The following is a 27,950-nucleotide window of genomic DNA, read 5'->3' as shown; positions in this document are numbered from 1 at the left end:
GGGGGATCTGGTTTCTTCCATGCAGCACGATTATTTTAAAATTCTCCCATGCTGCTGTGTTTTAATTGTTGATTCCTTTCTATTCCATGGTATGGATATATCACAGTTTATTTACCCACTCACCTCTTGATGGTTGTATTAGTTTGCTAGGGCTGCCATTAACAAAGTACCACAAACTGAGTGGCTTAAACACAGAAATTTATTGTCTCAGTTTTGGAGGCCAGAAGTATGAGATCAAGTGTCAGCAGGATTGAGTCCTGCTGAGGGCTATGACGGAGAATCTGTTCCAGATTGTGAATAACTGTCCTCGTGTTCACATGGTGTTCTCCTTCTCTGTGTATCTGCCTCTTAATTTCCCCTTTTGTTAGGATACTAATCATACTCAAGTAGGGCCACATTAAATGCCTTCATTTCATTTTGGAAAGACCCTACTTCCAAATACAGTCACATTCTCAGATACTGAGAGTGAGGACATCAACCTATGAATTTTGAGGGACAAAATTCAATTCATAGCAATACTTAAAGGATGAGCTTTGTGATGAGGAAAAGGATGAGGATTCCAAGCAGAGGAAAGGCATATGCAAAAGCCGTGAGGTCAGAAAAATTTGAAGATCTAATTAAGCAATCATAATGATGTGAAAAAGAGATCAGCTATGAGAGGCAAGCACAGGGACAGTCTGACGCCAGCTCATGATCAGTCTTAAGAATAAGTGCACTGTAGTTTATCATCCAGTCTATCAGCATGGACTGTGATAGCCCTTGGAGTCATTTGAGCATTCTGAGACAGGAAATATGTTTATATTTCTGTATGAGGGTCTTAAGGAAAGCCCACAGTATAGCCAAATTTGATATCAAATCAGAGAAAGTGATCCAATAAGACATGAGAACACTTGGTAAAATAAAAGCATGGTATAATTCATATTAGTGAAGCAAAGTATCAGCTACGTCTTCATTGCTGACTCTTGTCCCCATCAGAGACCATAGTCACAGGCCTCGGGGCTGTTCTGCATGTAGAGGTTGAAGAAACCTTGAAGGGTCTTCACATCGGTGGGGAGGGATGATACTGTGGGATCCTTCTTCATGGATGCCATCCAGAGCTTTAGATTTGGAGTGTGTTCTAAATACCTGCGGGAGATGGAAAGAATGAAGGGATGAACAAGGCTAAGTAGGAAGGCATTGCAAATCCTCCTATAACTTGCCAGTTTCATATTGTTTTCCTCTAATCTTTTCAAGTAGTCCTTTAGAAATATTTCTTTAAGATAGGCATAATCGTAAAATATGATATTTGAAAGATATTGTAGAGGTCTTTGCTTTGTGGAAGAGGAATCTAAAACTAGAGGGAAGTGACTTGCTCAGTTAACCTAAGAACTTGTCCAAACTGAGAGATTGATATTTTTTTAAAATGAGAACATGAAAGATGACCAAGAACATTACATATTTATTACTCTCTGGTCAGACTGTAACTAATAGTAACTGTAAGTTCTAGGAAGTAGGAGTAAGCTAAGGTGGCTGCTAAACTTCAAAACATGGAGTTTTGAAAACCGTGTGGGACTCTTGCTGGTAAATGGGAGGTGACATTGATCACACAATCCTGCCTGACATCCTTATAAAAAAATGTATATCCTTATGGATTTTTACCGAGAGGGAAGGAGTAAATCATTTTTCAAACATTTTACTACCTGTCACAGAACTCCCCACCCTTGCCAACCCCCAGAGATAGGAGAAAATCGTGAGTTTAGGTATAGGACATGCCCTGGAAAGTCAAAGTATTCTTCTGTTGGCTGCTTCCATTAATCTATTTGATGAGATACATTAATTTTGTCCATAAAAAGGTTAGTATATACAATTCCAGTTATCATTATCTTAAATTATGCAAAAAATATTCAAATGTCTTACTCATTTAACTCCAAGGCTTCTAGCCATTCAAACCAGGGCCAGATGAGGTAATCAATCATAGAAAGAGAACTGCCACCAAAGAAGGTTATCTTCTTATTAGTCAGAACCTGAGCATTAAACAGCATAAGAATACTTCTTATTTCTGCATCTGGTAAGGCAAGACAAGTAAGTGACAGGGGCAACTTTTGCCCTGACATAGTCAAGTTGGGGTTTGTCTGATTAGCTTAAGCTTTAGAACCTCTTGGTTTGGGATAATGCAAAACAGTCTATTTTACTGGAAAGGGGAAAAAAGTCAAACAAGCCACAGAATACAAGATCTCTGCAATACTCATACCCAACAAAGGACTGATATTCAGAATATAGAAAGAACTCCTGGGAATCAATAAGAAAGAGGCAAACAATTTATCAGAAAATTGGTCAAGACTTGACTTTCACAAATGAGAAGTTCCAAATGGCCAATAATCATTTGAAAAAGTGCTCAGCTACATGAGTCATTCAGGAAATGCAAATTATAATGAAAATGTCATACCACTTCACATCCCTCAGAATGGCTAAAAGGAACAAGATGAAGTTAGTAACTCTGTGGACCCACCGCTGACAGAAGTATAAACTGGTTTAGCCATGTTTTTAACATTGTCTACTAAAGCTGAGTGCATGCATACTCTATAACCCAGTAATCCTACTTCTTGAAAATATGAACATACAGTCACTAAAACATAGGTATAAGAATGTTCATCGCAGCACTATTTTATAACCCCAAAGTGGAAATGTTTACTGTCCATCAGGACTAAAATGAACAAATTATGCAGTAGTCATACATTGGAACACTATACAAAGTATAGGGATGAACTACTACACACAATATAGATGAACTTCAGAAACTTGATATTATATGAAGGAAGTAAGACCCCAAAGAGTGAATATTATGATTCCATTTGTATGAAGTACAAAAATCATTCAAAACTAACATTCTCTTTCTTGATATGGGTGCCAGTTTCATGGCTGTGTTTACTTCGTAAATTCATCAAGCTATACTCTTACGCTTTGAGTAAATCTCTACATATAATACTTCAATAGAAAAGTTTACTTAAAATATATTGGAAATAACTAGATTAATTATTAAACAGATGCCAAATAAAATTCTTTGAAAACCAAGCACAAAAGTGTATGCCTGAAATTTAAGAAGGTGAATTGGTATTATGGTTTTACAGAGAGAAGAACTGAGGTTATTATCTAGCTAATTAACACCAAACCATTTTGCTATTTATAAGATATCCATAGTTTTTTTCAGGGCCCTTATAACATTCTGCATTGTAAACAGGTTGTTTATATCTACCTGAGTATGTTTTTGGTCTACCACCAAATTAACCATCTGTATAGTATGAACTGCCTATCACTTTCTACCTCCCATACTGTTCAGCAGAGTACCTTGAATTATTAGGTACTCAGAATGGTACAATGAATCAATATTGTTTGGGGCTGTGCTTAAAACTGTAGTGACTGGTAATTATATTGTGCATAAATAAAGTAAGTATTATAGTTTCAGCCAGAAGGAAATAACCTCTCAGCAGCCTGAAATATGGAAATGACCGTGATCATTTCAAAGCATGAGTCCTTAACTGGGAGTCTATAAGCACAGATGGGAAGAAACTTACATGCCTCCCAACTAACCCCAAATTTAGCAGGGAGTGTATGGATTTTCTACTGCTCAAAGGGTCAGCACCCTCAGCCTCCACATTGTTCAGGGTCAACTATAGTTGTACATAGAGATTTTTTTGAAATCAGGAAACATGATCATCTTCATGTCCATATATATGAAAACTTAGATGAAATGGACAATTTTCAATAAAAATAGAAATTACCAAAATTTATTTAAGAAAAAAATACAACACCCCCAAATTAATTACCATTAAAAATTGAACTCTACCCACATAAAAGACACCAGACTCAAATATTTTACAGAAATAGCCAGAACATATCAAATGGTTTCAGAGCTTAGACATCCAGAGAAAGTAACAACTCATTTTATGAGGTGAGAATATCCTTGATATAAAAAACCAAATAAAGATACTATTAGAACAAAGTAATCTACTATGTAAACAAATATACAAATATTCTTTAAATATTAATTAATTTTAAAATGTATATGAAAACCATTTAAAACAATTAGGTTTTATCCCAGTAATGCTAACATGGTTCAACACCAGAAAAATGTTAGTTATACTATACTCTTCAGTTTAAAGGGAGAAATTTTTTATGAACATTTGAAAAGATGTAGTAGAAACAGACAAAGCATTCAATAAAATCAAACACTCATTCATGGCTTTAAAAAAAAAAACCAGCAAACTTCGAGGCTCAGTTGGTAAAGAATCTGCCTGCAGTGCAGGAGACCTGGGTTTGATCCCTGGGTCGGGAAGATCCCCTGGAGAAGGGAATGGCAACCCACTAGAGTAGTGTTGCCTAGAGAATCCCATGGACAGAGGAGCCTGGCAGGCTACAGTCCGTGGGGACGCAAGAGTTGGACACAACTTAGCAACTAAAGAGAGAGAGAGTAATAGACTTTCTTAATGGGGGAAAAAAAAAGGTTTCTGAAATAATCTACAGCAAAATTCATACTTACTGATAAAAGGCTGCATTTCCATATGAAACAGGAACTGTGTCTTCCCTCAGTAAAAACCTAACGCTCAGTGTGAGTGGAAAGGAATCCAAACGGCAGCTCTCCTGCAAAGCAGGTAAACCATATCTGGGATTCCCCAAGTGTCTGTCTAACTCATGGCATCTCTTTGTGGTGGGGAATGTTTATTATATAATATTAAGTAGAAAAAAAGAACATAAATGATTTATGCTCTGATTACGGTTAGGTTAATGTTTAAAAATATACATAGAACAAGCATAGAAAAATTAAAACAGGTGACAAATTGTGGAAATGTGGGTGACATTTTTCCTTGATATTTTAATGTCAATGCAATAAAATGTTCTAAAAGCAAGTCCATGACAAAACATTTTTAGGTGTTTTCATTTATATCCCAAACACAACGGCTTATAGCTATCTGTTGTAAACTAATATTTCCTTTTTGGTATTATTGCTAATTACCTTAAAGTGATTTTGGAGATGGGAATATGAAAAAAAAAAAAAAGAATAGAAGAAAAAGATAGATACCATGTATTACTCCCATAAAATCAAGAAGGGGTTGATTACCTCCTCCAGCTTGCTGAATTCTTTATGCAGTTCTTCCTTTAGGCCAGAGCAATCTTCCTTATTTTGCATTCTAAGAAAGCTTACCATCAAAGATGGCACCTAGACAGAGAATAATTTCTTAGTTTATCAGTGTGAAGCTAACTTCATATTAAGCCCCTTCATATTAAAGCACCACAGAACCCTTATAGTCCCAGAGTCAGAGTGTTCTAGAAACTTTGGTTTCTGTACTCACAGAGGTCGGGTACTTATCTTAAAAACAGTTTTGTGGCCTAAGATGCTATAAGAGTCAAGATTTTATAAGCAGTGATTAGGAGAAGCCATCTTGTTGAGTTTGAGTCAAACATATCTTAAAAGGACACTGATAGAATTGTTGCTCATTGAATTGCTGAGAGGCTGAACAAACAGGTCTGGAACTGAACTGGACCATTCCAAAACCATGCTGGAAACTGACCTGATGGGAAGCACTCTTTGCCACCAGTGAACTGAGCACTCGATGCTACGGTTTGTGCCCCTGCCAGATGCTGGACGATGAGGTTACCGATGCCAGGCTGGAATTGAATCTCGAAATCACCCCAGCTCCTGAAAGCCAGGAGCTCTGCCACCAGCCACTCTCATCAGCAGAACCGGTGCCCCACCCCAAGCCTACTTCTCCACGTGTCTCATTTCTGAACTGAACCCTAAAATGTGTGCATGTGAGGGGAAGAGCCTAGGTCCCAGGCCTTGGCCCCAGTTGCAGAGAGAGCTAGGAAGGAGATTTTCCTGATTTCTACCTTGGGACAAGCATGAGAAGACAGCTCAAAGTGGTTGACAACCTTAAGACTTGACAGGTGTAGCAGCAAATGCTTTAATGCTTGTGCTGGAGGTGTTTGTGTTTTAACGCTCTGTCTTTGGTATTGTCTCACTGCAAGAGACAGAAATCCACTTGTCCCAGTGTAAGGAAACAAGCCCTTGTAAAAGTACAAGAGAATGTCCAGAAAGCCTATCCGTGTTGGCACAGCTTGTCTTCATTGGAACTGAAGGTTTGCAGGCACCTGTTCCTTCCACATTTCCACCTGGGTCTAGATGGTCTTTCATCTCTGCTTCTCTTTGACTGTCTGCTTCATATTATTTGCCAAATGTCAATTCCCTTTGCAATGTTCTTAACCTCTGCTTTCCTAAAAATTCTTTTTTTTGTGTGTCTTTGGTTTGTTAAGTCTCCAATGCTATAAACATACAGCTCCAAAATCTCAACACCTTTATTGTCTTAGTTTGTGTCTCATTCCCAAGTTTTCAGGAAAAATATTATTGGTCTAGGGTATAGCTGGGGGCATTTCTGGCTTGTTGAGCTGTGGTCAGGAGGATGGGGTCATGTGGTACTTAAGGCCACCTCTTCTCTGAGTGTGAGCAGGGAAGAAACAGTGGGCATCTCCAGCTGTTAGCTCCTTTTCTTTCTAGACAGTACAAGGAATCTCAGTATTATGATTCTTTAATTCTCCAACATCTTTCTTGTAAACACCATATTCCCTGTCTATCATCTTTGACAGTGGCAATCTCTAGTATTCTTTCACTCTCATTCTGCTAAGCCAGCCAAACTTCCCCTTCCTTCCCCACTGGTTTTTCCCTTTTTAGTGTTTCCTTAAACAATATGTTCTCCCTACAAGTCTCACTTTCTAGGTATTTTTTCCACCATTTCTTTCCCTAGAGACAAGATGTTTCCTATTATGCTGACATATATCCCGATGAGCTAACAGAATTTTATAGATATTATATAGATATAACCTGATGTGGCTATTCACATTGTCTACTGTTGGTCGTTTCTTTTTTTTTTTTTTTTAAGTTTGCAAATTCTTTATATTTTCAGCTGTTGAGACAATATTTCTGAGAGCTGAGGTTACCTCTAGCAGCGAAACCAGAGCCAGCTATTAAGCAGCCAGATTGCTACAGTAATTGAATACATGACCATTTCTCTTTTAGCCCGCTCTTTGTTCTCCTCTTCCAGAAGTTGTGGACGTCTATTTAGTTTGATTATCTGTCGTCTTAATGAAGCTGCATCTACAACTGTCATGTCTTCTGAAGTTTCTTCAATCATTGCATCTATATTTGAAATGCCATACATGGAGTCAGTTTTGACCAGCTGTCCATTTTGGCGAACAGCATTTTCACTCATAGAGCGTTCTCTTTTTAGCCTGCCTACTGCATGGATTTCTTCATTTTGAGGGGTTGGAGCAGGTCTTTCTAAATCTAGAAAATCTAGCGGCCTTTCACTCCGTGTAAGCACACGAGGTGGTGTTTTTAGAGCCAGAGGCTTAAAGGGAGTTGACTGTATAAGGTCAAGATCTGCTGGTCTTGAAAATGGAATGTCTTCATTATTTCCTGCTACCACAATTCTCTCTGGAACTTGCATGATCACACTAGCGTTTGAAACTCCTTCTTGAAATCCTTGTTCCAGGTCAGCATTTGGTGGTGCTACCTTTATTTTTTCCGGGACCCTCATTCGCTAATACCTTCGGTGTATTCCATTTCATACTGAATTCGACTAATTTCCGCCATCTCAGCAGCAGTGGGAGAAGGAAAGGCGGCCCCACTCAATAAATGTGTACCAATTACTGCTTGCTCTTTGGCATTATCTGCTTCTGTGCTTCATATTAAATCCATTAACTTGCCTCAGTACGCACGTGCTGGATTTAGAGCCACTTTTGTCCCCCTGGGCCCGCTGGAGGGTCCCCGGCAAGGGCCGCCGCCCGCCGGCTCCCGGGGTGCTCGGGCGGGCGGTCTCAGAGGCCTTGGCCGAGCGCACAGAGGCGCCCGGGCAAATCACCGGCCGGAGACGCCCGCAGCGGGCGGGGAGAGAAAGAGAGACGCGAGAACTCCCGGGACTCGTCATTTCTTTTTTAATACTAATTGTTTGCACTAATCTAATTGTTTGAATTAATACTGATGCTAATTCAAACACAGAAAGCTCTTCTACAGGAATGCCATTTACTCAGTCCATAAGGAGCTGTTGCCAACAAACAGGAGATGCTCACAGATAAACACGGTGGCTAGAAGAATAAGAGCTAACACTGAGTATTTGCCATGTATTGGACTTTAGGTGTTGTATATTAACTGATTTTTTTCAGTGGCACAGGAACCCTTATTATACTCATTTTACACATGAGCTGAGGTATAGAGGTAAATAATAAGTAACTTGCTTAGAGTCACAAAGCTAAGAAGTGGCAGGGCTGGTGACAGGCCTAGGCAGTGAGCCAGCAGTAATGGAAACACAGCCCTCATCCTCAGAAGCTCACAGCCCTGGTACAACACACAGGCATACAACACACTTGCAAGAAGGCAGCAGTCCCCACAGAGGCACGTCAGCGCCTGTGGGAGCGCAGAGCTGGACACTAATAAGCTTCTGGAAGACAGCAGTCTCCGGACAGGTTCCTTAGTGTTTGCTGGGGGTGGCAGGGTGGGGGTGGAGGTGGGGGTTGGGTTCCAGGACACCACCCCCTCCCCATGCCAATAGGAGAATCTGAATGCTCAAACCCCTTCTATAAATCGGCACAGTACAGTCAGCCTTCAGTCTTGTGGTTCCACTCATACAGAAGTGCAGGCTGCACAAAAGAGAACTTGAGACAACCAGGCAAAGTGAGAAGGGGGAAGAGTCTTCTAGAAAGACTAGAGAAGAAGGTAGCAAGTCTGGGCAAAATTTCAGCATGACAAGAATGTAAAGTGTTAGGAAAGTAAAAAGGATTCACATCATGAAAGGGTGCGTAGGACATGTCAGAGCCGGCAAGAGCATAATCCTGTTTGTCTTTCCCTCCCAAATAACTGAACCAAGCGTGACAGCACTGATTCAGCTTTAAAAACAAAGACATTTTAAATAGGAGCTGAAATTTCTTAAACACGCACCTTAGAAAAGGACTCAAAGATCATCCTTTGGCAAGCTTTCTCATAGGGGTCACTTGGCCACAGCTTCTTCCCTGGATATGCTTCATCCAGGTACTCACAAGTGATGGCAGATTCACAGATCAACTGACCAAGACTGGTTTCCAGAACCGGCACCAGGCCTAAGGGATTCTTCTTGAAGAACCACTCAGGCTTATTTTTCAGGTTGATGTTGATGACTTCATGCCTGAAAAAACACATAGAAGACAGTGAAGACAGTAACATTTTTCTTGTATTCCTGAATAAAATCTCATTGGTACCATCACCTGCTTAGCTGATCAGACCGCAAATTTTGGAGTCAACATGGCCTTGATTCCTTCCCCCTGTCCCCTCTTCCTCAAATCGCATGGATCAGGAGGACCTGTCAGCTAGACCTTCAAATCACAGTCTGGCTTCATCTGCTTCTCGGCTTTAACACTGCCACCTCGTCCAAGACATCACCTGCCGCTTGGACCTCTACAGTAGGCCCACCGGCCCCTCTGCTTCCCCTGTGGCCTCCCTACAGGCAGCCATTCTACTCATGCATGTGTACTCAGTCGCCAAGTCGTGTCAGAATCTTGCAGCCCCATGGCCATGGACTGTAGCCCACCAGGCTCCACTGACCATGGGATTTCCCAGGTAAGAATACTGGAGCGGCTTACCTTTTCCTTCTCCAGGGGATCTTCCAGACACAGGGATTGAACCAGTATCTCCTACATTGGCAGGTGGATTCTTTACCACTGAGCCACCTGGAAGTCCCCACTCTCCATATACAAAGGCAAGTTGGATGAGGCCACCCTCCTGCTCATTTACGATTGCTCCTCACTGCAATGCGGATAAACTCTGAACCCCTTTTTATGCCATGTCATCTGGCCCTGGGTTACCTGTCACATCTGTTTCCTATGACTTTTGCTTTGGTCATTATGATCTGACCACACTGGCCTTTTTTATATCTCTTGAATTACTTTCTTCATTGAACTTAAGATATGCATCTGAAATTACTTTGCTAACTTAATTACATATTTGTTATGTCACCTCCTTAGAATGTAAGCTCCATGAAAACAGTGATCTGCTTGAAGTCTTGGTCATATTCATAAACAAACATGTAAATGAGCAAAGTTTTAAATAGATTCAAATGGTATGAAATATATAAACATTTTCATATAGGTACTCAACACATATTGGTTGAATAAGTGGAAATTCTTCAAGACTGTCAATTAGATATTCTATTTGGAACTAAGATGTATCTTAATTGCAAAAATATCTGAGTCAACTAATTGAGTTTTTTCATGTCTCACTACATAAGAATCAACATGGTATTAACAAAATTCAGTTTCTTTTGCTAATCTGAATAGAAAGTTCATCAATTTTTTACAAGAATATTAAGGAATCCAAAAAATTCATCCACAAGATAAGCTTTCAGATTAAATTTCCATGCATTGATATTTTTTTAAAATGGCACATGACTAAATTACACTAAATAAACCCATAAAGAAGAAACAGGTGAAGTCCGAACTATATTAAGATTGTTTTTAGATCTGATTTCTATCCTGCCTGAAAGATGTAGGGGAAATAAGAAGAAGGGAAGTTTCATATAATTGTTAAAGTCAGGTCTCAGGTCCATATCATTGTCAAAACTGGATAAGTGTTCAATAGAACCGATTAGTTACTCAGAAATAATACACCCCAACATCTTTTGTTTCCTTTATCCCCATCCACCTGAGTAGCTACAAAGTCATTTAGCTTGAGGATTAAATACACAATCCCACCCTCTCTCCCATAGAAAGAAATGAATAGCCAGAATGAATAGTGGCGTTTGTGGGTTGTCTGTTGACAAATTACTGTACATGCATATACAAGCCACTGCAAGAATAATGAGGCTCTCTGGCAAGGAATTATCAACATTTCTGAAATTTCATACTATGAAAAGAGAGATAAATCCTGGGCTTTTGTAATAAAGAAGGTTCTCAGAACACATATGCATTTTGGTAATCTGGCATGATGAGCCAACAGGGTAACATACCTGCTGCCGCAAGTTGGAAGATGTGCCTTTTAGAGAAAACCAGGCTTTAGTAGATTCTGTAATGATCTACTGGTTGATCTGTTTCAACCAGTCAATCCTAAAGGAAATCAGTCCCGAATATTCATTGGAAGGACTGATGCTGAAGCTGAAACTCCAGTACTTTGGCCACCTGATGTGAACAACTGACTCCTTGGAAAAGACCCTCATACTGGGAAAGATCGAAGGCAGGAGGAGAAGGGGATGACAGAGGATGAGATGGTTGGATGGCATCACCGACTCAATGGACATGGGTTTGGGTGGACTCCAGGAGTTGGTGATGGACAGGGAAGTCTGGCGTGCTACAGTCCATGGGGTCGCAAAGTTGGACACGACTGAGCAACTGAACTGAACTGATAATGCTGTACAGTCTGCATGCATGCATGCTAAGTCGCTTCAGTCATGTCTGACTCTTTGCGAGCCTAAAGACTGTAGCCTGCCAGCCTTCTCTGTCCATAGGGATTCTCCAGGAAAGAATATGGAGTGGGTTGCCATGCCCTCCTCCAGAGGATCTTCCTGACCAAGGGATCAAATCTGCATCTCTTAAGTCTCTTACATTGGCAAGCAGGTTCTTGCCACTAGTGGAACCTGAGAATCCCCATGGTAAAGTCAACTATCTCTCTAATCAAAGTCCCCTGGGACTAAAAACTAATCCATGAACAAAGTAGACCTCTGTTGTTTGCACTGCCTGGCAGCTGTTACCACCCTTCACCCCCCTTACACACATTTTTATGGTAAATCAATCCCGTTTCCCTTTGGAAAACTGTGCCAGTAAGTAAGATAGGGTTGTTTTCAACCTAGAAGTCCAGAGGGGCACTCACCCAGGACTTTGTGCTCTCAAATCCAGCTGTGTCTTGATGCTGGATTTTTCTTTTTAAAAAAAATTAATTTAATTTTTGGCTGCATGGAGTCTTTGTTGCTGTGCAAAGGCTTTCTCTAGTTGTGGAGAGTGGAAGTTACACTCTAGTTTTGGTGCATGGGCTTCTCATTGCAGTGTCTTCTCTTGTTGCCCAGCATGGGCTCTAGAGTAGGGGCTCAGTAGTTTGGTGCACCTTGGGCTTAGGTGCCCTGAGGCATGTGGAATCTTCCTGGACCAAGGATCGAATCTATGTCGCCTGCATTGGCAGGACCACCAGGAAAGTCTGATCCTGGATTCTTCAATTGTATGAGCACAAGATATGTCTTTTTTCAAGCCAACTGAATTGGATATCTGTTAACTGCAATAAGAGATTCTGACTAATACAGTAAATGTTACGATATTTGGATAAGACAATGTTTTGATAAATGTTACTAAATGTTGAATATTTTGCTATGTGTTCAGAATCAGTTTCACCCAGAATATGATGGAAATCTTACTGAAGTGATGACTAATTGATAAATCATTTGTTTTTTTTTTCCCCCTTTGGAATATATCTTACCTTTTTTAGGGAAAAGGAATTGCCTGCTTAATTCTCTCCCAGAAGACTAAAAGTAGTTTATAAATTCTAAGCACATAGATAGAAATTTCTTTGGAATGGGAACTCCCTCTTAAGACTTCCACACCACATGTATCTAATGTTTGTTCAACAGATTCCAAAGGTCTCTGTAAGGGAGAAGGTTCCAGTAGCTCTTCAGTGTCAGAGATAAGCCAATGACTTGCATATTTCTTATGGAAACACCTATGTCAGTAACCTTGCTAGCTTCTGTGTGGCTTCCCAAAAGTGTGAGTTTTTAGGCATAGACACTTTATTTGCTTCAACCAATAACCCAAACTATAGAAATATGCACAGTACAATTAACTTGGCACTCTACCCAGAGGAGTGTCAAGGCTGGGACTCTGGACTGGGATATAGGGCAATATAGCAGGACTCAGGGATCTGCCAGAGCTCAAAGAGCTACTGCTTGTGAGTACAGTTGGTGTGATCTCTGCATACCATGAGCTTTACTGGAGGTCTAGCGCTGTCCATGGGGTCACACAGAGTCGGACACGACTGAAGCAACTTAGCATGCATGCATGCTTGGAGAAGGAAATGGCAACCCACTCCAGTATTCTTGCCTGGAGAATCCCAGGGACAGAGAAGCCTGGTGGGCTGCCGTCTCTGGGGTCACACAGAGTTGGACACGACTAAAGTGACTTAGCAGCAGCAGCAGCTTTTCTGATCCATAAAATAGCTAATCTAAAGGGAATGTCCCAGACAGGTGGAGTCTGTGGCATCGGCCCCCCGCCCCCACCTCGGCGATAGGGTCTCTAAGTTGCTCTATCTCGGAAAGGTTAAGAACAGTTTATTTTGCAGTAAAGGGGCCCTGCCCGAGTTTCCCACTGAGGCCTTCCTTAGCAGCTGGTTCATGGCCACATCGGGGAGTAGCCCCCTCCTCGGTCCTCACCGGATTCCCTTGGCCCTCAGGACCAGGAGCGTCCTCTTGGCGAAAGGACAGAACCTCATGCTGTAGACGCGGATCAGGCCTTCGGGGACGGGCCCCGGGGGCGCGCTTCCTGCGAGGAGAAGCGGACGCAGTTAAAGCCCAGAGAGTGGCAGGGAGCCCCCCCCCCCCCCCCCCCCCGAGCCTCCAGCTGTCCCCCGAACCCAGCGGTGGAGAGGTCCCGCGCGCTGCGGCCTCGGCCTTTCCCCGGGCGGGTGCCTTCCCGGGTGGCTCAGCCGCACGCTGACCCGCGGCCGAGGGTCGCCCAGATCCCCGCTGCAGATCGCGGAGGGCAGCCTCACCCTTCCCCAGGCTCCTGACCGTTCCGCCGGACATTGCAGCGCAGCACAGACCGAGCTCCCAGTGGAGTTTAAGGTCCAACCAGGAAGTCGGTCGCCCCTCCCCTATTTTTCTCAGAAGTACCAGGCTGGGGCAGCCGCCAGCCCGGCCTGGGCTGTGTGCACAGGGACCCGCGCTGCCCCGGCCCTGAAAGGAAACCTGAGCGCAGAAGCCCCTGGGAGACCCGACCCAGCGCGCAGGCCGGATTCCCCACCCTCTTCAAGAAGGAAGGCCCGGCTACCGCAGCCTGGGCGCCTGGAGGGAGATCACAGCCAACATTCCCACTGCAGGCACCTTTTCAGTACATGTGAAAACTGGAGTCTTAAACTCACCCTCTCTGAGTCTGTTTCTTCTGCAATATGGTTGTTGGAAGGATTCAATTTTTACTAAGTTCTTAATACATAGTAGGAGCTCAATAAATTGAGGTTTATTATCATGACTACTGTAAAACGGATCAATTATAGGAAAAATAAGTAGATACTCTCTGTTGCAACTGCTTATCTTTACTGTAAAAACTTTCATTATTTACATCTTTCTATCTAGAGAAGTGATGCTCACTTGTTGCTTTCTCAATTTTCTTGTACACATTGCCTTTCACAAAAAGCAAATACTTGTCTAATACACAGAAGGTCACTGATATGTTTACTTAATAAATGGAGTAATTTCCAATATGCTGTATAATCTTTTTCCATGTTTAAAGATCCTAGAAAACCTACTTCATGAGTGAACATTTTAGCAAGATGAGAAAAGTCGTCTTTCAGATATCACAGAGCTTGGCTACAACCCAAGAAAAGCTGAGAAGCTGGGAGTGAGATGAATTCTCAGTGGAAAATAAATGTCCTTTGTTGTTGTTTTGTTTTCCTGTGGATGGTCCTGGACAGGTTTTCGGTTTTAGAGCTCAATAAATTCGAATAGACCATTGCTCTTTTGGCCTTTAAGACAAGCTGAGATCTACAAAGGGAAAAACCTCAAGCTGAGGATTAGGCTTAATCTGTCCAGAACTGGTCTAGTGATGATGGGATGGAGATTTGCAAGGAAGGAAAGTTGAGAGAGGTAAAGTGGGTTTAGGAGGATTGCACACTTCCTAAAAATAGTGAAACACACTGAGTATCATCTTTGGAAGCTCAGGGTTGCTCCTTGCATCACTGATTAGATAAAAAAATTTGTGGGTCCTAGAGTTTATTTCTAATATCAAAAATCGTTCACAGTGAGAACTCACCTGTTTTCCTCAATTGTCCCTCCAAGTCCATTTTCTGGGATAGTCTCTCTTTCACCTTCCAGACTAAGAAAGAAAGAGCACTCCTCTTCCTGTAATCTGCACAGTGTAGAGGTCAGGGCATCTCCACCTGGCCAAATCCACAGATACCAGCCACAGATACCAGCCACAGATATTCCCCAGAAACTCAGTTAGAAACCTCCATTTTCATCTAAAACCCAGTCAGATTGCAGAGAGTAAGACATGCTTTTCCACTGCTTTTTCAATTTGATTTTGTTCAGTTTTTCCTTTGCTCTAGAACAGAGCAAGTTCGGCTTCCCAGGTCATGGCTGATTCCAGCCTAGATCAGTATCCCTTTCCTAGAGTTCACACTTCTTGCTCACCTTCTATCGTCTACCTACCATTTTCTCTGGGAGCAGTAGCAAGATTTGCCTTCTCACCTTCTTTTCTAGTGATGGCTTTAATATGCTCAAGTTGTAGTTAAAAGAATATTGTGTTTTCTGGGGGTGGGGTAGGGGCGCAGGGAGGGCTTGATGGAAACACAAATAAGTCAACTAGTGAGGGAGTGACAACAGAAACTACCCAGAGCTTAAAAAGTACCTGAGAAGAAAGTTTGACTGTTGTCCAAGCCACTTCTCTCTGTGACTCAGCAATGTGGGATTTTGTCAGCCAGCCAGTACAGACCCTTAACACCAAGCACCACCTGTGTTTGGCACTCACATTTCAGCAAAGAAATTCTTCAGGTCAGAAATACATAGGTCCACTTCTTCACCCCATGTCAGCAAAGTGCATCGCCATCCCTGATTGTGATAATCAGACACCCAGGAGCATCCTGGATTCTTCCTTCTCTCTTACCCCTCTTTATCAATCCATCACCAAAGCCCACAGTTGTTGCTTTTTTAAAATATATTTATTTATTTATTTGGCAGTTCCAGGTCTCAGTTGCAACACGCAGGATCGTTGATCTTTACTGTGGCATGTGGGATCTTTAGTTGTGGCTTACAAACTCTTCGATGCAGCATGTGGGGTTTAGTTCCCTGACTAGGGATCAAACCCAGGCCCCCTGCACTAGGAACACAGAGTCTTCTTCACTGGACCACCAGGAAAGTCCTGTTTTTACCTTTAAAGTTTTTACCTTTAACATATTTTTAACACATTGCCTCATCAATGGCTTACAACTGGGGGCGATTTTGCACCCCCCCCCCAAAAAGGAACATTTGACAATACCCACAGACATTTTTAAAAGTTATCTTACTTACTTATTTTTGGCTGTGCTGGATCTTTGTTGCTGTGCAGGCTTTTCTCTAGTTGCAACAAGTGGGGGCTGCTCTCTAGTTTCAGTACACAAGCTTCTCATTGCGGTGGCTTCTGCTGTAGAGCTCGTGCTCCAGGGTGCTCAGGCTTCAGTAATTGCCACACATGGGCTCAGTAGTTGCTGCTCCCTGGCTTAGTTGCTCTGAAGCATGTGGGATCTTCCCTGAGAAGGGATCAAACCCATTTCTCTTGCATTGGCAGGCGGATTCTTTACCATTGAGTCACCAGGGAAGTCCCCATAGACATTTTTGATCGTCACAACAGTGGAGGTGCTACTAACACGGATGCTGCTAAACATCCTGCAGTGAGACTTACCCCCAAAGCCAGTCCCAGGTGCCAGTGGGGCTCAGCTTGACAACCCGGCTTTGCTTCCCTCGTTAGAATCATGAAATCAGTTCCTAAAAGATCTTCCTATTTCTATTCTCCCCACTCTCCTACCCCACTGATAATCCTCCAGCCAGAATGATCTTTTATAAACATAAATCTTATCTTGTCATTCCTCTATTTAAACCCGTTTCATGTCTTTCCCTGGCTCTTGGGATAAAGACCAGAATTCACAACTTGGCCTTTACCTGGCCCTTGCTCCTTCTCCAGCCTTCAGTGTTTTCTACTGACCTTCCTCTATTTCAATAACACTGACCTTCCCAGTTCTTACCATCTGTTGCCCTGCCTTGATACTTAAAAACAAAAACAAAACTGTCCTCTGTTCCTTCTCCATCCCCTGCCCCTCAGCAATCACTCTTTATCCTTTAAATCTCAGTGAAAACAAAACATGCACACAGTAATCAACTCTGGCACTGCCCATCCAACCAGGAGAGAACTACACTATAAGCCCTCATAATATCGTTTCCCGTTTCTTAATTCAATCGACCATTCTACCTTTATGTGATGAAACGGATGTCTATTCCTCACTTGCTGGGCCCCACCAAGAAGGAAGTTCTCCTAAGTTCCACAAAGAAAGGAACTTATCTGGTTTTCTCACTATTTTGTTCCAAGCGACTAGCACAATGCACAGTAATACTCAGTAAATATTAATATTTGCGAATGAAATGAAGACGAGAAGGTGACCAGATGAGAAGAAGAGACATAAAAAAGGGAAGAAAGAGGACCAGAAGGGAGGGAGGGAGTGCAGAAGTAATGGGGGTGGGGTCGGGGAGGACAAGAGAGGGAAGGGAGGAAGCAAGGACAGACTGCGGATCTTTTGATCCGTTACTTCCAGAAGCTGCATGCCTCCTTGAAATAGTGGAGGGTATATTAGAGCATGTAATTAGTAATCAAAGGCTTGAAGCTCTAGTTTTAGACTCGATCTGGCTTTCAGTCGCTCTCAGTTTTGTAGTCTTGGGCAATTACTTCTTTTACCCTGCTTTCCTTTTCTACAAAATGAGTCTGATAGAGGATTTGAATATTAAATGAAATAATATCTGAACCTCCCTTGGAACAATGTCTGGCACGGTCAGCACTCAATATTAAAGCCTGCTATTGCTATTTATTATTTGTGTCATTACTTGTCCGAGGCTGGATCACTCCAGCACCCATCCTGGGGTCAGCCCCTCGTTTCGTCCTCCGCTCTTCCATTGGTTGAGATAGCTCGGCGCTCCCACCAATCCGCTTGGCCCAAGAGAGAGCAGCTGAAAGGGCAGAGCCAATGGGCGCAGGAGTTACGGTATCCCGGATACGGTGTAAACAGTGGCGGCTCTGCCAGCCCAGCAGCCAGGGACCTCAGCGTAACCGTTGCAGACCCTGGCCTGGGTCAGGTGTTGGCTGCCCCCGGCCGGCTGAGAAATATCTGGGCCATGGCGCAAGGCCGGGAACGAGATGAAGTCCACAACGTCGCCCTCGGCCCGTCCCTGTCCGTGAGGTGCGGCGTCCCTGCGACTGACTCCTCTCGCGGAAATTCTTCCCTCAGAACTACAACCCTACCCTTTGCTTCCTCTTGTCCTGTAACCTGCCGTCCCACAAATTCGACCTCTTCTTCAGCCACCAAGTCTGCCTTTCTGCAGACTTCCTTTCTCTGTGACTTCGCTCCCCTCCTTTCCTTATTCAATGACGACAGTTCCATCTCTTTCTACTCCTCCCTGCCCCCGCCTCAAACTCACCCTCCACCCCCCACCCCGCCGCTGTCTTACCCACTACTCGCCTACACTCTTCATTTCTGCCTCCACTTTCTGGCTATTACCTTCAATAATCTTTTCCTTTCATGTATGTTCCCCACCGCCCCACACCCATCCCAGTGACAGCCCTCTTTCCATCCTAATGGTCTTTGGTGAGTTTCTCCGTACTTAGGGCCATCAGACCTTTCCTTCTGTCTCCTATCCACCGACTCTGGATTTGTTTGCATTTGTAGTGGCCTTTGAAAAACATAAGACGCTGCGCAGGTGTAAATTGGTATTGCTTTCCTTCCACATTCTAGAGTGTTACTTGCACTGTGTTCCACACAGCATCCTTCACCGGTCCTGGCTGTACTCCCTATTCCCTTGAAGTTTCTCTCCGAACCAGTGTCCTTCTCTGGTCCTCTCCATCATCTTTAAGCTTATCTTTAACATTTAAATAGAGGTAGGCTCTCCCCTCATCTCAGACTCTCATCTCTGTCTTCTTCCTCTAGCTTAACATTCACCACACACTCCTTACTTAAAAATATATTACTTTTGTGTTCTAACCTTTTCATTCATGCCTACTTACTTCTTTTACTTTGTGCATTTATCTCTAGTTTTAGATCTAAAATATAGCTGCACACACTCCATCTTAGTAAAGAAGCAAGTTTCCTATTTGGCTCAGAACCACTCAGCAGGCTCTCTCTCTTTTTAACTTTTCATTTTATATTGGAATATAGCTAATCAACAACCTTGTGGTAGTTTCAGGTGGATCCAGGCTATCTTATTTAAAGCTTTTTTAAAAGTTTATTTTTTAAATCAAAACGAGTTTTAAAGGTAAGGCCTCGAGGATGCACCTGTTTTCTATTAGGATCAAGCTCTTTTTGCTCTCTCTCATTTTTACTTTTTCTTTTCTATGCTTACAAGACCACAGAAATCCTTCTGAGATTTTCTCAGAAGGAAGATTTTCTTTGAGGTTTGAACAGAGGTTGTGCTTCACTAGAAAAGTCCCTGAAGAAGATTCTCAAGGCCTGTGGAACTTTAGGTCTACACTTAAGTTTCTTTAGTGTCTGAACTGGAACTGGTCTCACAGCAACCTTGTGTGTTCTTTTATCTGAGAGGTGGTTTGAGGCAGAAGAGGGGTGAGAAGAGAATAGATGAGTTTCAAAAATGTTCATGATATATTGTTTGCCTTGTTTAAAACAGAAAGAAAGAAAAAGTATTTGAAATGTATTCTATTCTACTGATGTGACGTATTTTTTTCCCCAAAGATGGGTGCAAGGATTCCCCAAGCAGAATGTTCATTTTGTCAATGACAGCACCATTTGCTACCCTTCTGGGAATTTCGTAATATTTATCAATATTGAAACCAAGAAAAGAACAGTACTCCAGTGTATGAATGGAATTGTGGGCGTCGTGGCAACTAACATTCCTTATGAAGTTGTGGCTTTTTCTGATCGACGGCTAAGACCACTCATATACATATACAACTTTCCTGGATTAACCAGAAGGACCAAATTAAAAGGTATTTTACAAGACCCTTCCTCAGACATGACTGAAAGATTTTGTTTTAAGCTGTGACCAGATTTAGCTCTTATACATGAAGGTTTTCTTTTCTTTTTTTTAAAGATTGTTTTTTCAGTTTTGGTGTGTTTTTGTTTTTGTTTTTGTTTTTTTGGAATAACATATTTATAAGGAAGGAAACAGGGTGATCACTGAGAATTTAATTAAGTAGGCTAGAGCCTTGCTACTCAATATGTGTTCTCCTTACAATCAACATTGCATCACCTAGGATGCTTGTTGTAAATGCAGAAACTCTGCTCTCATCCAATACCTACTGAATTGTAATCTACATTTTAAACAGATTCCCTAGGTGATTCATATGTACATCAAACTTGAAAGGCACTGGATTAGAATACTCTATTAGAACAATAAATGCTGTTTGTAAACCTTTTTCAGAACAATATTTTCTTTCCTTATGATTTATTAAAAATCTAACTGAATGAATATCATATAACTTCTAAAGGATAAGTCTCTGAGCCTCAATTTCCTGATGCATGAAATGAAGATAATGGTATCTACTGTTAACACATGAAATTATATATAACATATATAATTGCATAATATATAACCTATGTGAAAATATATGTATATATATGCATATATTATATACATATATATGTATATAATAAATACATATATATCACATATATACATATATGTATGTATTATATATACATATATATCATATACAAATATATGTGTATATATATATATGTATATTATATATACATATATATCACATGTTGTTTAGTTATGTCTGACTCTTTCGACCCCATGGACAGTACACTAGGCTCCTCTGTCCATGGAGTTTCCCAGGCAAGAATACTGGGGTGGGTTGCCACTTCCTTCTCCGTATGTCATATATACAATGTCAATCAAATTTTCCTACCATTTAAGTTATTATTAACTCATTCATAGACAAAACTGTCCCAGACTGGCCTAGTGCACATCTGCTGAAGCCCCCATGTAGCCATTCCCTAATGTAGCACATCTTGGGCAGAAAGCTCAGGAGGGCTTGAGGCTGTGGCATCTTAGTTTGGTAAATTTTGGTGAAATAAGTGTTTGGATCATGCCAAGAAATTTATCATTTAATACTTTCTTTGTGGGAAGTCTGTGTTCTCAACAGAGTAAAACAACATTTAAAACCTAACCCTGGCTCATGCACTGGGGACTATCTACAGGCGTATCTTGCTCTATTATGCTTTGCTTTATTCTGCTTTATGGATAGTGTATTTTTGAAAGATTGAAGGTTCGTTGCAGCCCTGTATTGAGCCAGTCTACTGGCACCATTTTTATAATAAGTATTTGCTCACTTCGTGTCTCTGTGTCACATTTTAGTAGTTATTACAGTTTTTCAAGCTTTCTCATTATTATGATATTTGTTATAGTGATCAGTGACCTATTCAATAGAATACAGTTACTATTGTATTTCTTTTGGGTTGCCATAAACTACACCCATATAAGATGGCAGACTTAATCTCTAATCTTTTGTTATGTTCTGACTGTTTCACTAAACAACCATTCCCCTGTCTGTCTCTCCCTCCTCAGGCCTCTCTATTTCTTGAGACACAGCAATATTGAAATTAAGCCTATTAATATTGAAATTAGGCCATTAATAACTTCCCTGGTAGCTCAATGGTAAACAATCTGTTTGCAATGCAGGGGCACTGGAGATGTGGGTCGATCCCTGGGTAGGGAAGATCCCCTGGAGGAGGAAACGGCAACCCACTCCAGTATTCTTGCCTGGAGAATCCCGTGGACAGAGGAGTCTGGCAGACTACAGTCCATAGTGTCTCACAGAGTCGAACGCGACTGAAATGACTGAGCATGTAGCACAATAACCCTACAATGGCCTCTAAGTGTTCAAGTGAAAGGAAGAGTCACACACCTCTGCCTTTAAATAAAAAGCTAGAAATAATTAAGCTCAGTGAAAAAGACATGTCAAAAGCCAAGAGGGGTCAAAAGCTAGGCCTCTTGCACCAAATAGTTAACTAAGTTGTAAATGCAAAGGAAAGTTCTTAAAGGAAATTCAAAGTGCTGCTCCAGTGAACACAGATATAAGAAAGCAAAATAGCATCATTGCTGACATGGAGAAAGTTTTAATGATATGTATGATCAAATATCCTTAAATTCCCTTAAGCCAAAACTTACTGAAAAGCCAGGCCCTAACTCTTCAGTTATATGAAGACTGAGAGAGCTGAGGAAGCTGCAGAAGAAAAATTCAAAGCTATCAGTCATTGGTTCATGAGGTTTAAAGAAAGAAGTCATCTCCATAATATAAAAAGTGTAAGGTGAAGCAACAAGTGCTGATGTAGAAGCTGTAGGAAGTCATTCAAAAGATCTTGCTAAGAAAATTAATAAAGGTAGCTAGACTATGGAACAGATTTTCAGTGTATTTAGATGAATAAGCTTTGTACTGGAAGAAGATGCTTTCTAGGACTTTAATACAGAGAGAAGAGGTCAGTTCAGTTCAGTTCAGTCGCTCAGTCGTGTCCGACTCTTTGCGACCACATGGACTGCAGCACACCAGGCCTCCCTGTCCATCACCAACTCCCGGAGTCCACTGAAACCCATGTCCATTGAGTCGGTGATGCCATCCAACCATCTCATCCTCTGCCATCCCCTTCTTCTCCTGCCCTCAATCTTTCCCAGTATCAGGGTCTTTTCAAATGAGTCAGCTCTTCGCATCAGGTGACCGAAGTGTTGGAGTTTCAGCTTCAACATCAGTCCTACAAACAAACACCCAGGACTGATCTCCTTTAGGATGGACTGGTTGGATCTCCTTGCAGTCCAAGGGACTCTCAAGAGTCTTCTCCAACACCACAGTTCAAAAGCATCAATTCTTTGGCGCTCAGCTTTCTTTGTAGTCCAACTCTCACATCCATACATGACTACTGGAAAAACTATAGCCTTGACTAGATGGACCTTTGTTGACAAGGTAAGGTCTCTGCTTTTTAATATGCTGTCTAGGTTGCTCATAACTTACCTTTCAAGGAGTAAGCGTCTTTTAATTTCATGGCTGCCAGTCACCATCTGCAGTGATTTTGGAGCCCAGAAAAATAAAGTCAGCCACTGTTTCCCCATCCATTTGCCATGAAGTGATGGGACCACATGCCATGATCTTAGTTTTCTGAATGTTGAGCTTTAAGCCAACTTTTTCACTCTTCTTTTACACTTTCACCAAGAGGCTCTTTAGTTCTTCTTCACTTTCTGCCATAAGGGTGATGTCATCTGCATATCTGAGGTTATTGATATTTCTCCTGGTAATCTTGATTCCAGCTTGTGCTTCTTCCAGCCCAGTGTTTCTCATGATGTACTCTGCATATAAGTTAAATAAGCAGGGTGACAATATACAGCCTTGACGTACTCCTTTTCCTATTTGGAACCAGTCTGTTGTTCCATGCCCAGTTCCAACTGTTGCTTCCTGACCTGCATACAGGTTTCTCAAGAGGCAGGTCAGGTGGTCTGGTATTCCCATCTCCTTCAGAATTTTCCACAGTTAATTGTGGTCCACACTGTCAAAGGCTTTGGCATAGTCAATAAAGCAGAAGTAGATGTTTTTCTGGAACTCTCTTGCTTTTCGATGATCCAGCAGATGTCGGCAATTTGATCTCTGGTTCCTCTGCCTTTTCTAAAACCAGTTTGAACATCTGGGAGTTCACGGTTCACGTGTTGCTGAAGCCCGGCTCGGAGAATTTTAAGCATCACTTTACTAGCATGTACTGCTACTGCTCCTAAGTCACTTCAGTCATGTCCGACTCTGTGTGACCCCATAGACGGCAGCCCACCAGGCAATGAGTGCAATTGTGCGGTAGTTTGAGCATTCTTTGGCATTGCCTTTCTTTTGGATTGGAATGAAAACTGACCTTTCCCAGTCCTGTGGCCACTGCTGAGTTTTCCAAATTTGCTGTCATATTGAGTGCAGCACATTCACAGAATCATCTTTCAGGATTTGAAATAGCTCAACTGGAATTCCATCACCTCCCTAGCTTTGTTTGTAGTGATGCTTCCTAAGGCCCACTTGACTTCACATTCCAGGATGTCTGGCTCTAGGTGAGTGATCACACCATCATGATTATCTGGGTCATGAAGATTTTTTTTGTACAGTTCTTCTGTGTATTCTTGCCACCTCTTCTTAATATCTTCTACTTCTGTTGGGTCCCTACCATTTCTGTCTTTTATTGAGCCCATCTTTGCATGAAATGTTCCCTTGGTATCTCTAATTTTCTTGAAGAGATCTGAGAGAGGGAATCAGAGGGCAGACAGACTGAAACCACAATCACAGACAACTAGCCAATCTGATCACACGGACCACAGCCTTGTCTAACTCAATGAAACTAAGCCATGCCATGTGGGGCCACCCAAGATGGATGGGTCATGATGGAGAGTTCTGACAGAATGTGGTCCACTGGAGAAGGGAATGGCAAACCACTTCAATATTCTTGCCTTGAGAACCCCATGAACAGTATGAAAAGGCAAAAAGATAGGACACTGAAAGATGAACTCCCCAGGTCAGTAGGTGCCCAACATACTACTGGAGATCAGTGGAGAAATAATTCCAGAAAGAATGAAAGGATGGAGCCAAAGCAAAAACAATACCCAGTTGTGGATGGGACTGGTGATAGAAGCAAGGTTTGATGCTGTAAAGAGCAATATTATATAGGAACCTGGAATGTTAGGTCCATGAAACAAAGCAAATTGGAAGTGGTCAAATAGGAGATGACAAGAGTGAACATCAACATTCTAGGAATCAGCAAACTGAGATGGACTGGAATGGATGAATTTAACTCAGATGAGCATTATATCTACTACTGTGGGCAGGAATCCCTTAGAAGAAATGGAGTAGCCATCATAGTCAGCAGAAGAGTCCGAAATGCAGTACTTGGATGCAATCTCAAAAACGACAGAATAATCTCTGTCTGTTTCCAAGGCAAACTGTTCAATATCACGTCTTCAATATCACATCAACTCAAGTCTATGCCCCGACCAGTAATGCTGAAGAAGCTGAAGTTGAACAGTTCTATGAAGACCTACAAGACCTTCTAGAACTAACACCCAAAAGAGATGTCCTTTTCATTATAGGAGACTGGAATGCAAAAGTAGGAAGTCAAGAAACACCTGGAGTAACAGGCAAATTTGGCCTTGGAGTACAGAATGAAGCAGGGCCAAGGCTAATAAAGTTTTGCCAAGAGAATGCACTGGTCATAGCAAACACCCTCTTCCAACAACACAAGAGAAGACTACACATGGACATCACCAGATGGTCGACACCAAAATCAGATTGATTATATTCTTTGCAGCCAAAGATGGAGAAACTCTATACAGTCAGCAAAAACAAGACCAGGAGCTGACTGTGGCTCAGATCATGAACTCCTTATTTCCAAATTCAGACTGAAATTGAAGAAAGTGGAGAAAACCACTAGAACATTCAGGTATGACCCGAATCAAATCCCTTATGACTATACAGTGGAAGTGGGAAATAGATTTAAGGGACTAGATCTGATAGACAGAGAGCCTGATGAACTGTGGATGGAGGTTCGTGACATTGTATAGGAGACAGGGATCAAGACCATCCCCAAGCAAAAGAAATGCAAAAAAGCAAAATGGCTGTCTGAGGAGGCCTTACAAATAGCTGTGAAATGAAGAGAAGCGAAAAGCAAAGGAGAAAAGGAAAGATATTCCCATTTGAATGCAGAGTTCCAAAGAATAGCAAGGAGAGATAAGAAAGCCTTCCTCAGGGATCAATGCAAAGAAATAGAGGAAGAGGTCAGTACCTGGTTTCAAAGCTTCAAAGGCAAGCTGACTCTTGTTAGGGATAAACGCAGCTTGTGACTTGAAGTTGAAGCCAATGCTCATTTACCATTTTGAAAATCCTAGAGCTCTTAAAAGCTCTGGTAAATCTACTGTGTGTACTCTACAAATCCTATTGCCTCTACTCTACACATCCTGGATGAGAGCATATCTATTTACAGCATGTTCTACTAAATATTTTAATATTCAGTTAAATATTTAATGTTTAATAATTTAATATTTCACTATTGAGACCTACTGCTCAGAAAAGAAATTCCTTTCAAAATATTACTGCTCATCGACAGTGCACCTGGTCACCCAAGAGTTCTGATGAAGATGTACGATGAGATTAATGTTGTTTTCATGCCTGATAACACATCCCTTCTGCAGCCTGTGGATCAAGGAGTAACTTCTCCTGTCAAGTCCTATTGTTCAAGAAATATATTTTGTAAGACTGTAGGTGCCATAGGTAGTGACTCCTTTAATAGGTCTGGGCAAAGTATTAATAGATTGAAAACCTCTAGAAAAGATTCACCATTCTGGATGCAATTAAGAACATTTGGAATTCATTGAAAGAGGTCAAAAATATCAATACTAATAGGAGTTTGAAAGGAGTGGATTCCAACCCTGATGGATGACTGAGTGGTTCAATACTTTAGTGGAGGAAGTCATTGCAGGTGTGGTGGAAATAGCAAGAGAACTAGAATGAGAAGTGGAGCCTGAAGATGTGACTGAATTGCTGCACTCTCATTGTAAAACTTAAAACAGATGAGGAGTTTCTTTTCATGGCTGAGCTAAGAAAGTAGTTTATTGAGTTGGAATCTATTTCAGGTGACAATGCTATGAGGTTGTTGAAATGACAAGAAAGAGCTTAGAATATTACATAAGCTTGGTTGATTAAGTGATAGTAGAGTTTGAGAATACTGACTTCAGTTTTGAAAGGAGTTCTACACTGGGTAAAATGCTATCAAACAGCATTGCATGCTCCAGAGGTATCATTCATGAAAGGAAGAGACTTCGATATGGCAAACTTCATTGTTGTCTTACTCTGATTACCACAGCCACCCAGCCTTCAGCAATCACTTCCCCAATCAGTCAGCAGCCATCAACATCAAGGCAAGTCCCTCCACCAGCAAAAAAGATTATTGTTTACTAAAGACTCAAATGATGCTTAGCATCTTTTGGTAATTTCTTCTCCAGGGGATCTTCCCAACCCAGGGACTGAACCCAGATCTCCCACATTGCAGGCAGATTCTTTACAGTCTAAGTCACCAGAGAAGTCCAAGAATACTGGAGTAGGTAACTTATACCTTCTCCAGCAGATCTTCCCAACCCAGGAATTGAACCGGAGTCTCCTGAATTGCAGGTAGATTCTTTACCAGCTGAGCTACCAGGGAAGCCCCATCTTTTGGTAATAGAATATTTTAAAATTAAGAAAGGTACATTTTAAAAACATAATTCTATTGCACACTTACTAGACTACATATAAATATAACTTTTACATGTACTGGGAAACCAAAAAAATTGTGTGACTTTATGCAATATTTGCTTTATTGCACTGGTCTGAAGCCAAACCCATAATCTCCAAAGTATTCCAGTACATGAATGTAACTACCCTTCTTTAAAATTTCCCCAAGCTTTATTATTTGGCTGTTGCCCTGTTCAAGCAATGAAAGTTAATTCAAACCAATAGCCAGCATTCATGTTAAATAATGAAACTCTAAAAGTATTTACAATTAAGTTAGGACTAAGTCACTGAGGATACCTGTTGTTACCACTAATATTAAAACCAACTTGGAGTTTCCAGCCAATGCAACAAATTTGAAACTGAAAAATTATACCTATGGAAAAGGAGTTAATAGATAATAGTGTACTAAGACTAATGAAATAATGCTCAGTAAGATGCTGATTTCAAAATAAATATCAATGCAATTGGAAGATTTAAACACTTAGAAATGCTTCAAGGAAGAAATGTGACTGACCTCAATGAAGAAAAACATAAAAATCACTGATACAAAATATTTAAACATAAAGAGGCATATTCCTGCGTGAAAATTATAGTTATTTTAACTATATTTCTCATATTCTTCACGGAATGTAAATCATAGGTTTATCATGTTTTAGAGAGCCAGGAGTACTTAAATAAATGTTCTTCCAGAACAAAAAGTAGAGAATGAGAATAATTTGAAAGAGCTTGAT

The 27,950-nt window shown here is 41.4% G+C and overlaps 2 protein-coding genes and 2 pseudogenes across 3 annotated transcripts in view; 2 read left to right on the top strand and 2 right to left on the bottom strand.

The window, feature by feature from the left end:
- Positions 1 to 177: 177 nt before the first annotated feature.
- On the bottom strand, positions 178 to 13,900 carry LOC136160111 (glutathione S-transferase omega-1-like). 2 transcript variants are annotated; one of them, XM_065923274.1, is made up of 6 exons: positions 13,742 to 13,900; positions 13,404 to 13,512; positions 8,966 to 9,188; positions 5,096 to 5,194; positions 1,897 to 2,003; positions 178 to 1,125 (listed from the first exon to the last, which is right to left on the bottom strand). In XM_065923274.1, exons 1-6 carry the CDS (start codon positions 13,773 to 13,775, stop codon positions 972 to 974), a joined length of 726 nt encoding a protein of 241 aa, XP_065779346.1. In that variant the 5' UTR covers positions 13,776 to 13,900; the 3' UTR covers positions 178 to 971. The 2 variants fall into 2 exon arrangements, with proteins under 2 accessions (XP_065779346.1, XP_065779347.1); XM_065923275.1 differs by having other exon boundaries at positions 13,761 to 13,790.
- Positions 6,946 to 8,236, bottom strand: LOC136160112 (mitochondrial fission factor pseudogene; annotated as a pseudogene).
- A 4,185-nt stretch (positions 13,901 to 18,085) lies between the features above and the next one.
- The window catches only part of CFAP43 (cilia and flagella associated protein 43), a 95,153-nt gene continuing 85,288 nt past the window's right edge, over positions 18,086 to 27,950 (top strand). The window contains exons 1-2 of the mRNA XM_065923270.1: positions 18,086 to 18,166; positions 19,670 to 19,923. Coding sequence (XP_065779342.1) covers positions 18,102 to 18,166; positions 19,670 to 19,923 — 319 coding nt within the window. The 5' untranslated portion in view covers positions 18,086 to 18,101. The remainder of the gene's footprint in view (positions 18,167 to 19,669; positions 19,924 to 27,950) is intronic.
- LOC136159031 (tigger transposable element-derived protein 1-like) lies at positions 21,810 to 26,907 on the top strand (annotated as a pseudogene).

The sequence above is a fragment of the Muntiacus reevesi genome, chromosome 2, assembly GCF_963930625.1.
Source record: "Muntiacus reevesi chromosome 2, mMunRee1.1, whole genome shotgun sequence".
NCBI lineage: Eukaryota > Metazoa > Chordata > Mammalia > Artiodactyla > Cervidae > Muntiacus > Muntiacus reevesi.
This window is presented reverse-complemented; position numbering and strand designations above follow the sequence as displayed.